At 38.8% G+C, this 13,971-nt stretch overlaps 1 protein-coding gene across 1 annotated transcript in view; it reads right to left on the minus strand.

Moving 5' to 3' along the window:
* Positions 1–3,585: 3,585 nt before the first annotated feature.
* Positions 3,586–13,971, minus strand: part of EPS8 (epidermal growth factor receptor pathway substrate 8) — a 105,431-nt gene continuing 95,045 nt past the window's right edge. The window contains exons 17-19 of the mRNA XM_006888480.1: positions 7,697–7,877; positions 5,521–5,650; positions 3,586–3,699 (exon numbers count right to left, since the gene is read on the minus strand). Of these exons, the coding sequence (XP_006888542.1) occupies positions 3,586–3,699; positions 5,521–5,650; positions 7,697–7,877 (425 nt within the window). The remainder of the gene's footprint in view (positions 3,700–5,520; positions 5,651–7,696; positions 7,878–13,971) is intronic.

A 13,971-nucleotide genomic window follows, 5' to 3' on the forward strand; every position in this document is an offset into this window, starting at 1 on the left:
CTCCAAGGAGCTCCTCTCATATTAGCTTCTCCTAACTCAAAATCCCTTAAGGGAGACAGGCGTGAGAAAATAAGATCTGTGATCTGGTGGTTTGAATCCAGTGTGTCCACAGGAGAAAGATGTTCAGGCTCCTCCCAGTAGGATTCACAACCTTGGAAATCCCATGAAGGGTCGCCATGAGTTAGAATTGACTGGATGGTGGTGAGTGTGTAAATAACTTTCAATAAGCAGTGCTAGCCTGTAATCCTTAAGAATATGGAAAATTCATTTGCTCTCTACCTGTGGACAATTCCCCAAGGCAGCGCAACAAGTTAGGATCCAGGCAGAACAGGCTGGTCTTGCTAAACTGAGGAGGCAAAGGTCAGTGTCCAAGGACATGAACTGGCTGAAATTTTTGAGAAAAGGCACCAGGCTGTGCAAGATTTCGTCAGAGAAATTTGTGAATGAGCCCACCATGAATCTTTAACACAGACAAAATTATCCAATGCTTAGTGGAGAGTGTCTTTTACAAAGTTGAGAGTAGAATGAGTGTTATAAGATAGATGAATTGCTGTACTGAAGGACACTGGAGCTCCAGCTCAGTTAAAAAAAAAAAGAAGAAGAGATCTAGCTAACACTTAGGGCGCTCTGGTGGCCTAGAGGCAAGAAGCTGCACTGCAATCTAGAACGCTCTCGGTTCAAGGCCACCAGCTGCTCCAAAGAAGGATGGGCAATTTCCTTCCATACAATTAACTGCCTCTGAAAACCTGCTGAAGGGTCAGCTAGGAGCTGGTTCCGACTCTACGATACTCAGCAGCAACAACAACAACAGTTAACACCTGGGCCCTCCGAATGAGATACTAAAGATTCTGGGCATTTATCCAGAACATAAAAAAAGAGTATGACTTAGAATTGAGACCAGTGTTGTCCTATGAGGTCCAAATCTGGCTCCATGGATTTTCTAATTGTTTCCTCAATACATGATCCCCTACCTCCTCAGTTTTAGAAGCAATAGCTCTGTTGTGCCCCTTTCTCAAAGATTTATTAGCTTTCTTCAAACTTCTGAAAAATCCATACCAAGCTGCTTAGACATCTGGATGCAAACATGGTAGTGTCTCCTCGTCAAGCCTCTAACTACAGTTAAACCTAACGCTTCCCCTTGTTCCCAGAATCCTAATAGGGTTAAATTCTTTCTACAATCACCATTTTTGAGAGACTATTTTAGTATTTTATAGACTAAGATAGACCCATAAAGTTCATCAAGTCTTTTAACAGATAACACTACATCACCACAAGGTATTATAATTTCTCTTTCTCTTGACCTATTTTTTTTTTTTGCTTTATTCCTGTATTTTCAATGAGGCTAACTTATGATTATTAGTCCTATGAATTAGAAAATATTTAAAATAGCTATTTTCCATCTTTTTACTGTTCTACTTTGTCAAAGGAACAATGTGATGGAGAGGTTGAGACACTGGAGAATAGAATTTCCTCCTGATTTAAGGAAGATTAATCAGCCCTAGGAAATGACATATCTTCATCTCTACAATTATAACTTAAAGACTTATTGTAGAAATTTAATAAAACATTTATGTGGAAGCATACAGATATCACCCATGCTGTATAAATATGTTTTTACTTCTGAGACAAACAGTAGAAGGAAAATATAATAAAAGAGGTAGAGAGAAACAGTTGAAATGATTTTCTATTCTACTCAATTCTAGAGTAAAACTTAGACTATTATGTTCCATCTAGTTGACTACAACTCATTGTGATCCTATAAATAATGGCTCTGAGTCTTGCCCTATTCTGACACAACCTTAGTGTCTATGACACATCTGACCCCACTACCATAGTCACTGTCAATCTATCTCATCTACGGGCTTATTATCCTGCACTGACCCTCTATCATTACAAGCAAGATGTCCTTTTCTAAGGAATGGTTCATCCTGGCAACATGCCCAAATAAAGCATGTGAGATGGAACTTTAAAATTCTTGCCTCCAAGGAGCAACTTGGCTTCAACCTCTCTAGGACCTGTTTGTTCTCTTGGTAGACTACAGTATGTTCAATACTCTTCTCCAGCACCAAAATTCAAAGGCATTGAATCTTCTTCTGTCATCCTTATTCATTGTCCAGCTCTCAGATGCACAGCAAGAAATTGAGACACCATAGCTTAATTACCTTAGTCTCTAGACTGACATCATTGCTCTTTAGTACTCTAGAGAGACCCTTGTCAGGAGATTTTCTCAATGCAAATAGCCTTTTGATTTCCTGACTGCTTGTGCCAAGGGTGTTAACTGCGGATCTGAGCAAGATGAAATAATTAACAACCTCAATAAAATGAAATAAAATGGATTTCTGTTTATTCCATTCCATCCAACAATGCTCCCCACACTACATAGCAAAGCTGGTTTTCCCTGTTCCTCCCACCCAGGGACACAGACACAGCTTATAATATACAGCAAATACTGTTTATTGCAGACTTCCAGGCTGACTCATGTGAAGAAGGCACTATGAAAATTAACGAATCTAGGCAATCTCCCTAAATGGATGTATGTTAAAATATACAACATTCTTACATAACATCTGTTTTATATATGTGGAATAATACAACATTTAATGACAAAAATTGTGTTTCCAAAAATAACATTTGTTGATGGTTAGGTATCTTTCTTTTTTCAATCTAGAATCTTTCACAGGATTAAAATACATATGAATTAAAAGTTTCTTATTACCAGAAAAACCTGACACAGATAAACACATAAAATGGCCCCAATGCTTTTAATAATTTATATCAATATTCAGAACTAAGGCCTTCATTAAGCAAAATACTGTAACACACATTAATGAAGCCTACTTTCTTTGACAGATTTAGGGTGAACATGACCTCTTGTCTACTTGTGCTTTGTCATATATAAGAACACAGTATACATAATAAGCAGTATACAAACAAAATCAAAATACAAGCTATACAAGGAATTATGATCAACAGAGCCATGGTAAATAAAAAAGGGAATGTTCCATAGGTTTATATTTGCACGAAGGTCTTATACTGTACAGTCCATTCAAATGTTTTCATTTTTTGATTGTTGGCATTAAGCACTTTAAATAAATCTAATATTCAATCATGGAACATGTTAGAAAAGAGTATGAAGAAGATGAGTTTATGCTAAAGTGAGCTGTTCTCAAAATTACAGATACTGTATGACAGTCCAAATTGAAAATTGCTTAGATTTTAAAATCATGGGCAATCTCTCTGCCTTCTTGCCATAAATAAATTCATCACTGTCAGAAAAAGAGTCCTGATTATACACTGAGGTGTGAATGAAATAATCCAATAAAGAATATTTCACCTTAGTGAAGCAGATAAAATATTTGTTAAGGGCAACAATTTTCTGTTTAAATTATTCTTTTTTCTGTTTTAATAAAAATAATGGGCCCAGAAGCGAGTTCTCTGCTAACTCAGGTTTGTATTGTTTCATTATGGCAATAAAGTCACTTTACCAAAAAATTAAAAAAAAAAACATGACATTCCCTGTATGGCTTCTTAAAACAAAGCACATTAGAACAATGCCAAGAATGAGGAAGTTTAATAACAAACAAATTAGTGACTGCTTCCCTCGTCAAAAGACTCCACTCCTGAATCACTAGCAGCTGCACTGATTTTCTCCTGTCTTCTTCGCATAATTTCTTGCAACTCGGAGCTGCCATTGTTATCCTGAAAAGAAATGGTTCAGACAACATGGTTATTGGGTTGGATGGCTGCAGGGTGCATAAGGAATGGCACATGGTGAAAGCCCTTCTTGTTGCTTTTGGGTTCCCATCCCCCAGTATCTCTTGAGGAAGACTGAAATCTACTCCTCAAGTAAGTAATAATTCTGGGTTTCACAAACATAACATCAATAATTTTTTCATCTATAAAATGTCTTAAAGCAATTCATCTTCCAAACCTTTCACTTGAACATGATAATGACAGATCAATAATGCATGTTGAATGCTCTGGATTCCTTGAGAGAAAGAGGATGTGTATATACTCTGCACAATAAAATGATCAAAGAACCTTTTCTGAGCTTGAGCAAGCTACATTTCCCTTTAGGAGATTTTAAATCAGGGCCAAACAGAAGGGTATGGGAACATGCCAAGACTCCCTCCATCCAGTTCTGACTCTCTGCTGCCATGCTGATATTTCCTTCTTTCCCAATCCCTTTGCAACTTTCTATTCCACTTCCATTTGGAAGCAGGAGTAGCATCCACTTCCTAAACAATATGCCTCCAGAAATTATATGAACTTTGATAAATGCTGATGGTTGTAGAGAGGCTACAGGCCCTTTGTTCATAGGGTAGCTATGAGTGGTGCTTGACCCAAAAGCAATAAACAACAATTCCACTTCAATAGGGACAAGTCTCACAACTCAAAGCACACTCATTGACAAAATGAAGCTAGTTCCCAAAGAATGGTGAACTGGAAAGGTTGTTGAGGAATATGAGAAGCCCCAGAGAGCCAGCATATGCTTTGCTCCACTTTCAGAGAACCAACATGGAATGACAATGAGAACAAATGAAATTATAAGCAGCTGTGGACTGAAAATTCCTAATACATACTTAATAAGTAATTTAGCCTCTCTCAACATCATTAGAAGGTGAAAGAACAACAAAACTCCTCCAGCAAAGATATAATCCTTATATATACTTATATAGAATGCAAACGTATCAAATCTCAAAACAGACAAACCCCCAAAGCCAATGTCTAGAAAAACTTTTAAAGATAAATTGAGAAAGGTTACAAGGAAGTACATATAAAGCTGTGTTATAATTTGGGTTACTTCTTGAATTGATACTGCATGCCTGTAAAAGGTATATCTTACTAAATTCTAGTTCCTTGTATTTTAAGCCCAGGTATAATATTTACAGTAGTTATTATGTTGTGAGCTGTAAAAACTGGAAACTGGGTCCCTTCCATAGTACATTTAATCAAACAGGATGCTGAAAGCTTAAGTACAACCAATCTAGAAAACATCTGCTCTCGTGCTTTTACATAGACAACAATGACTACATACTTACTCTCAAGGGCTCTCAATTTGCAATAATCCTTACCTAGTCTTTCCCCTGATTATTAAGGTGTATAAACAGACCTATGCCACACCGCCACATATTTAAGTCTTTATAATCTATTAGAATCTCTGAACTAAATATTAAGAGGTGAATGAGTTCTAGCCTCATAAGGTAGTTACTCACTCAGAAGTGGCATCATAACGAAGATGCCTTCAAAAGTAGTTAGTGCACACACAAAGAAAAGAGCAAGCTCTTTGCTTAATGTATGAAAGCAAATATTCAAGATCATTGCATTAGCCTTTTCAACAAAGTAATCTCCCTGTAAGGGGTCACTACTGAGCTCCATGAGCAAATTACAAAAGCAGTGGCTTTTTTATGGGGAGGACACCGACCAATATGGGCCACTACAGTTGCTTTGGTAACTTTCAATTTTCAGTTCATACTCTTAACTAATGTAGAAAAATGTGACCTAGGTTGATATACATACCTCTAGCGCAGCTTTCTGTACAGTGATCTGACTAAAGACTCTGGCCCCTTCAGGGCACACTGTCCTCAGTTCATCTTTATTGAGAGAGAAAAGTTGTGCTCCATTTAATACTCCAAGGCTATTTACAGTCCTGAAAGAAAAAAAGGAAAGAAGAAATGCAGCATTAAAAATATTTCCCAAGGGGGGAAAAAAAACCCAAATTGAAAAAGTGTTCCTGGTCCACTCTATTCTAGTGTTTCACATACTGACAACTCTATTAAATGGCATTACAGTGACAAAGAAATGACATAGTAATGACCCCGAAGTGATACTTAATCATTGATTATAAGGTATCAAAAAGGAGCATACTGAGTTCAGTGTCACTATTATGTATTACTTCATTTATATTTTCCTGAAATGTGGTGTTTTATAGAAGGAATAGATCACTTTCTAGTAACCAGGGTGGTACCTCATTTTTCAATCATCCTGTAGAAGGCTTGACCCTCCTGCCTAGAATTTGCATTTCCACTTCAGATATACTACATCTATATTTTAACAAGATGAGAAACACCTAGGAAATCTTGTTTAACTGTAGATCCTGATTTGATCTATTTGGAGTAGAAATGCAACTTGTTCACAGCAGATAAGACTGAAATGAGCCATTTCTGAAGGCCAGATTCTGGGTAAAAGAATTCACTGTGACAAATGTAGAATAAAATAACATGGAAACAGCCTAAATGTCCAACCACAAATGAATGGATTGAGAAATTATGATACATTCACACAATGGAATACTATGCAACACACAGAAGCAATAACTTTGTAAATTATTACCTAACTTGGGAGGGACTGGAGAGCATTGTCCTGAGTGAACTAACTCAGTCCCACAAGGATAAATATTTTATAGACTGTTAATGTAGAATGAGTATAAGGATCCAGGAGGGGTGGGAGAGGCTGGAAGCAGAGGGATGTGGATGTACAGCGGGAACAGGGGATTACTCATTGAGTTGTACAATTTGATGGGGTGGGGGGAGTGAGGGAAATTGAAAGAATTTGTTCAAATTTGTATTAGAATTTTGTAAATAAACTAGTGAAAAAAAGTTTACAAACCTTTAGATTTTAGATAATACTGTTGCTGTGTACTATTGAATCTGAACCAATCCACTGCTCACTCTCCAGTAGGTTTTTAGAGGCAGTAAACTATATGAAAGGTTTACATTAACCCAGCATACTAAGAACTGTATTGTAAAGGAGATGGAATGAGGATTAAGATCGAGAAGGAATTATAGGGAGCTCTGGTGGCCTTCCTCAATAGTGGTAAGAATTTGTGCTGCAATCTTGAAGGCATGCAGTCAATTTGGATCTACCAGCAGCTCCATGGGGGAAGGCTGGGCAATCTCTTCCCACCTAAATACTGCCTCTGAAAACCTGCTGGAGAATCAGCTATGCATCGGTTCCGACTTGATGATACACTACGACCATACTTAAGAGAGTCAATTACTCATCCTATGGAGGAGCTGCAAGATTCAAACCCCGTGCCTTTGCGTTGACAGCACGTATTCGGACCTCTGATGGCTTAGTGGTAAGGTATGAAGCTATCAATTCAAAGACAATCTGTTTGAATCTGCCACCTGCTCTTTGGGAGAAAATATGGGAAATCTCCTCCTCTGTGATTACCTGCGCTGCTGAAAACCCACCAGAGGGTCAGCTATGAGTCAGTTCCAATGATAAATAACAACTGCAATACATAACAACAACAACAACAACAAGCCACCAGAGCTCCCTTTTCGTAACTAGATAATCTATGACAGGAAAAGTTACTATTTTTTCATTTGCCTAAAGTACTATTTACTTCAACAGATAGAAAGTTGATGCTCTCTTGCTTTCATGGGAAGGCCACAGTCCTATCCTGAATAATACAAGCAGAGAGAAAGTTAACAGGCATCAGAGCTCCTAACTTAACATGACAAGGATGATTACATACATATGTATACACACACACACACACACACACACACACACACATACTTGCAATTGTTTTTAGCTGTAAAGGTCTGTAAGGATTTTTGCAGTGTGGAACAGATGTGGTCTGGGCTCTCACATATTTTAAGAGTCATGTGTGATATTTCAGGGACCAAAAAGAGAACAGTGAATGTTTCACACAGGACCATTGGAAACTGTTCCCAAAGAGACTTACACAGGGTTGAATCGCTTTGACTGCAGCCATGCCTTCACATCCTCTGGTGTCGAGTCATAGGTGATATTGACAACTGGCACATTCTGCCGTGGCATGTGGGTCTTCTTCTGAGCAGCACTCCGACCGATGGTCAGTCTGGTAAGGAGTTCACCTTGCACTTCCTCCATCTGAGATTTCCTTCCTAGATATCAAAAAGAAATGGATTCTATTTCACAACACTTAATATCAAGTAACTCCCTTTTTACCTCCATATACTAAAATTGACCCCAGAAGTACAGAAAATCCACTGACCAAAGATCTCTTCCCTTATTTTCATCCTCATTCATGTTAAATCAGTGATCAATTATTTAAACCACTCTCTTCGACTTTTCTTTTTGCTGCATTGTGCTAATCTGGCAAAATCCCAGCTTTGGTTAATTCTTTCTAACTATTCCATACCTGCACCTGTGCAGAAGATTTTAACAGACTCTTGTTGAATGTCTGGATGTTAAATTCATGATCATGAACCACAACTAAACTGTTCACATTCTCTGACAATCCGGCATTTCCCTAGTCCAGTGGTTCTTCACTGAGGGCACTCTGGATGTCAGGGGACATTTGGCTATATCTGCAGACAATCTTTGTTAGAACAATTTGTGGGAAACAGTGACATTGCCATTTAGAGAACAGAGACCAGAGATCCACTAAACATCCTGCAATCTACAGGACAGTTTCTTCCAACAAAAGATATCCAGCTCAGTAACTTCCTTCTAATTTTCTACTCTGAGATGATAATGCATAATTTATAACAGTCAAATAAAATTAAGAAGTTAGAAAGGAACCCCATAATTCCTCCTGCCGTATCTCTTCATCTTGTATCCATACATTCTGCTTTCCTTCCCATTAAATGATAATGAATAGTTTCCACACTCCTAAGGTGCCTTCCTCTTATGTATACATATGGGACACAGATGTCTTCTGTCTCTACAAATACTATGACAGCTATTTCTCCTCTACTTCTATTTCACAGTTCCCTTGTAGCATAGGAGGTTAAAGTGGGCTACTAACTAGAAGACCAGAGGTTTGTATCCATCAGCTGCTTCCAAGGAGAAAGATGAAGAGTCCATTCCCTTGAGTTTTTTAGCCTCTGAAAGCCAATGGAGGGTCACCAGGAGTCAGAAGGGCCCTGACAGCAGTGGCTTTTTTGGCTTCTCCAATACTACCCAAAGGCCATAGACAAGTGGGGAAACTGAAGATTTGAGCTTCCGCTGATGTTAGAAATCATGGCGTTATACAGTAAATCAAATATTTGGGACACTTGATTCCACACTTTCTTGTAACTGGTCAGCTACTACTCTTGGAAAAATGAGTTGTGAATACTGGTGTCAGAAGTCAGATTCTCTGCATTGTCTCTGACTCATGGAAGTGTGGGATTTTGTAAGAATAAAAAGTTAGGGGCTTGGGAAGTACAGTTAAAATGTCTACTTATGCTGCTGACAAGATGGGGGGGTTAACATGCTTTTTCCCCCCAGAGAAAGGTTAGAGCCCTGAGACCTTATGCATATGAGTAAGTCAGACCACCACGAACCACAAAGTGCTCTATGATAATAAGGACTTATTGTTCAAAATAGCTTCCCTAGCCATTGACTGACTTTGCCAGATGGATAGGTGACAATATCTAATAAGGTGTGTTAGTCTACCCACAAGGTGACTGGTTACTCTATCCATTAAATTGAGTGAATACAGTGGCAGAATTTGAGAACTTGACCACCAACAAAGAAGCATCAAGAGGATGCAACAAGTCCTTTTGGATCTGAGACTTCTTGTGCCAGACAGACCAGTGCCTATGGGAACATCAGCCATTGCAGCCTCAGAAGAGAATCATCTACCTGACATAAGATGGAGAGGACTTTGGGACTGTTACACCACGGAACAAGAACCTTCTGACCAAGTAGTCTGTTGAAGGACAGGGAAGGGGGGAGAAAAGGGGACAATCATCACCTGCAGGACTGGATGCTTTGTAACATTGGCCTACAGCAACCAAGCTCAAGGCTGAGGTTCCTGCAGGCATGTTTCAAATGATATACTGACTGAATGACTGTATCTTACTGCCAACATGAAAGCATTCTGACTTCTCAAATATGTTTCTGTGTGGTCTCTGAGCTATTTAAATGGATTTTGGACTTAAAAAAAAACCCAGTAAGATTGGTGCTAGAAAGAGAAGAAAGAGGTGGAGGAACCTGAGAGAAATGTTTGACTTCATGAGAATTTTCTGTTGCTGATGTTGTTTATAGGGACAGTTCCCTTTTGTGAAGTTGGTAAAGCTCAGATATGCCATTCTTATGCAGCCCTTGCTCTTTTTACAAGTTCACATCTTGTCATCATTCCACTCAAAATTTCCTGAGGTTATACAAATTACTTGGAGTACAAAAAGTCCTACACTCTCTCCACCTTTCCCAGGCAGCTTCACCACTTTCGTCCCAGATCACACCATTCCAGCCCACAATGACTATTTTTGTGCTCTTCAAATTTAATCATTATTCCAGTCACTTCTGCCTTCAATTCTCTTCTTTCTATACTTGCAAAGTAGGAACAATCTGGTCACTCAGGGAACTTTTTATATCACTGTCCTATTATTCCCTGCTCCAAGGGTGAGCTCTTTAGAGAATGTTTGGTGCCCCTAGGAAATAACTGAAGTTTGAAATAATCAGTGTTACTTCAGTCTGTTATTTATTTTTTCCTCAAAGTATTCAAAATAAAATATAAGGACAAAGAAAATATAACTTACACTTAAGAATTACACTGTTGGTACTTAGTTTTTGTTGTGTGCTGTCAAGTCACCTGTGACCCATAGTGACCCTACATACAACAGCTCTGAACTCTACCCTATTTTGAGCCAGTCTCACGAATTCTGACACACCAACCCCCATTGCCCCAGTTACTGTACCAATCAATCTCATCTAAGCTCTTTCTCTCCTGAACTGTCCTTTCACCCTTCCAATTAGTCAATAACATATTACAATTCAACATAGGAGTTCATTTCTGTGGAATAAACACTTTTAAAACAATAGCACACTGAAAGGTTTTTCTTCTTATTTACAGGCTCTGGTGATATAGAGCAAAGGGAGTTGCACTGCTATTCTAAAGGTGGCTCAAATCCACCAGCAGCTCTGGCTCCAGAAGAGAAAGATGGGAAATCACCTTCCATATGATTAATGTTGGTGTTGTTATGTGCTATCGAATTGCCTGCTCATAGTGACCCTATGTACAACAGCTCTGAATCCTGCTGAGCCAACCTTATTTATTGTATCTAACACACATACCACCATTACCTCAGTTACTGAGTCAATCTATCCCAAAGAGGGCCTTCTTTTCTTATACTATCCAGCCACCCTCCCAAGCATGATGTCCCTCTCCAAGGACTGGTCTCTCCTTGCAACATGCCCAAAGTATTTCAGACAGTTTCAGAATCCTTGCCTCCAAGAAGGAGCCTGGTTTTACCCTTTACAGGACGAACCTGTTTGTTCTCAGAGTAGTCCATTCTATATTCAATACTCTTCTCCAGCACCAGAGCTGAAAGGTATCAATTCTCCTTCTATCATCCCTAGTCATTCCTCAGCTTCCTAATGATGCATAGGACATATTTGCAAAGACAATGGCTTGGATCAGGTGCACCCTAATCTCCAGACTGGCATCATTGCTATTTAATACTCTGGAGATGTCCCTGAGAGCAGACTTTCCCAATGCAATTCAGCTTTTGATTTCCTAGCTGCTAGTACCAAGATGTGGAGTCAAGCAAACTAAAGCTGTTAACAATCTCAATCTCTTCACCGTCTATCATAACGCTGCCAATCAGCCCAGTAGTGAGAATCCTTGTCTTCCTGACATTGAACTTCAATCCAGATTGAAGGCTTCAATCCTTGACCTTCTACAGCAGGTACTTCAGGATCTCCTCAGTTTCAGCAAGCAAGGTAGTATCATTTGCACAATACAGGTTATCGAGGAGTCTTCCCCCAATCCTGATGCCACATTCCTACTTATAAAGCCCAGCCTCTTTGATGATATGTTCTGCACATAGATTGAAAAGTTATAAAGATAGGACACATCCCTGGGATACATCCTTCCCAATTTTGAACCATGCAGTGTCTCCTTGCTCGGTTTTGAGGACTGCCTCGTAGGGCAGTACAGGTTTTGCATAAGCACCCTCAAGTGTTCTGGGATTCTCAGTCTTCTCAGAGTCAGCTGTTTGTTGTAATCCAGACAGTCAAATGCCTTAGAACAGTCAATGAAACATTGTTAGACATTCCTCTGGTGCTCTCTGCTTTCACCCGACATCCACCTAACATTAGCTACAATATCCCTAGTAGCACGACCCCTTTGAAATCCTGCCTGCGCTGTGCCAGTCGTTTTTGGATAATTTTCAGCAGAATCTTGCTTGTTTATGATATTAATGATTTTTTTATAAATTTCTATATTATGTCAGTTTACCTTTCTTTTCTTAGGATTTGGAACAAATATGGACCTCTACCAGTCAGTTGGCCTGGTAGTTGTCCTCCAGATTAATTGGCACAACTTGGTGAGCATGTAGGGCAGCATCTGTTTGTTGAAATATGTCAATTGTTATGCCATCAATTCCTGGGGACTTGTTTTTTTGCCAATTCCTTAAGAGCTGCTTTAACTTCTTCCTTCATCACCACAGGCAGGCTCTTGCTTATATAAATTATTGCATGAAATATGATTAATAACTTCTGAAAATCCACTTTTGGGTGAGCTGTAAGTTCCAACTCAAAGACAAAGAGCTTTTGAGACACTAACCATTATTATTCTGCAGCAAAGCCATCTTCCATGAGGTGGAATGTATTTCTAGGTTTTGGTTTCCTCTAGAAAACACATTTTCAGAATAGCTTTAAGCCTCTTTCTAAAATAACATTTCTGATTAGAAAAGATTAAACTTAATTAAAAGGACTAAGTTTTCAAAGGAAATGAGACAAATGAAAAACAACAAGAGCACTGTTACCTTTAAATGTGATACATGGATAACCTCTTTGGATTCTGATAATCCAATTTGCATATTTTATAGGACAGATAGCTCCAGGCAGCTACTTTGAATAGCAAGGCACAATTCTACTTCAACAAAAGGGGTATCACTCTTAACACTTGTGACACTTTATAATCAACACGATAAACTACAGACCAATATCTCTCATGAATATAAATGCAAAAATCCTTAACAAAATCCTAGCCAATAGAATCCAAAAGCACACACACACACAAAAATAATTCAACATGATCAAGTGGGAAGACAAAGTAAAATATTACAATGAAATGCGCAAAGAGCTGGAGTCAGGAAATCAAAAGCGCCGAACTAGCTCAGCATTTCTTAAACTCAAGGAACTGAAGAACAAATTCAAACCTCAAGTTGCTATAATCAAGGATCCTTTAGGGAGAATATGAAATGATCCAGGAAGTATTAAAAGATGATGAAAAGAGTATACAGTCATTATACCAAAAGGAATTGGTGGACACAGAAGAATTTCATGAAACAACATTTGAGCAAGAGCCTATGGTGATAAAGGAAGAAGTTCAAGCTGCTCTGAAAGAATCGACAAAAAAATAAGGCCCCAAGAATTGATGGTACCAACTGACATATTTCAGCTAACAGATGCTGCCATAGATGTGCTCACCTAGTTGTGCCAAGAAAACAGAAGCACAACAACTTGGTCAACTGACCGGAAGAGATCTATATCTGTTCCTATTCCAAAGAAAGGTGGTTCAACAGAGTGTGAAATTTTCGAACAACATATTATTACATACAATCAAGATTCTGTCGAATATTATCCAAAAATGACTGGCACAGCACATCAACAGAGAACTGCCAGAAGTGCAGGCAGGATTTCAAAGGGGTCGTGTGCTACTAGGGATATTGTAGCTAAAGTTAGATGGGTCATGGCTGAAAGCAAGGAGTACCAGAGGAATGTCTATCTGTGTTTTATTGTTTTCAAAGGCAGTTGACTGTATGGATCACAACAAACTGTGGCTGACTCTGAGAAAAATGGGAATCTCAGAACATTTGGTTGTACTAATGGGAAACCTATACTTGAACCAGGAGGCAGTTGTCAGAACAGAGCGAGGAAACACTGCATGGTTCAAAATTGGGAAGGATGTATGCCAGGGATGTGTCTTATTTCCATTTCAATCTATATGCAGAACAGATTATCTGGAAGGCTGGGCTCTGTGAGGAGAAGTGTGGTATCAAGATTGGAGGAAGATTTATCACCTATCTGCGTTATGCAGAT

This window comes from Elephantulus edwardii, unplaced genomic scaffold, assembly GCF_000299155.1.
Source record: "Elephantulus edwardii isolate Elephantulus edwardi_28Jun2011 unplaced genomic scaffold, EleEdw1.0 scaffold00067, whole genome shotgun sequence".
NCBI classification, from domain to species: domain Eukaryota; kingdom Metazoa; phylum Chordata; class Mammalia; order Macroscelidea; family Macroscelididae; genus Elephantulus; species Elephantulus edwardii.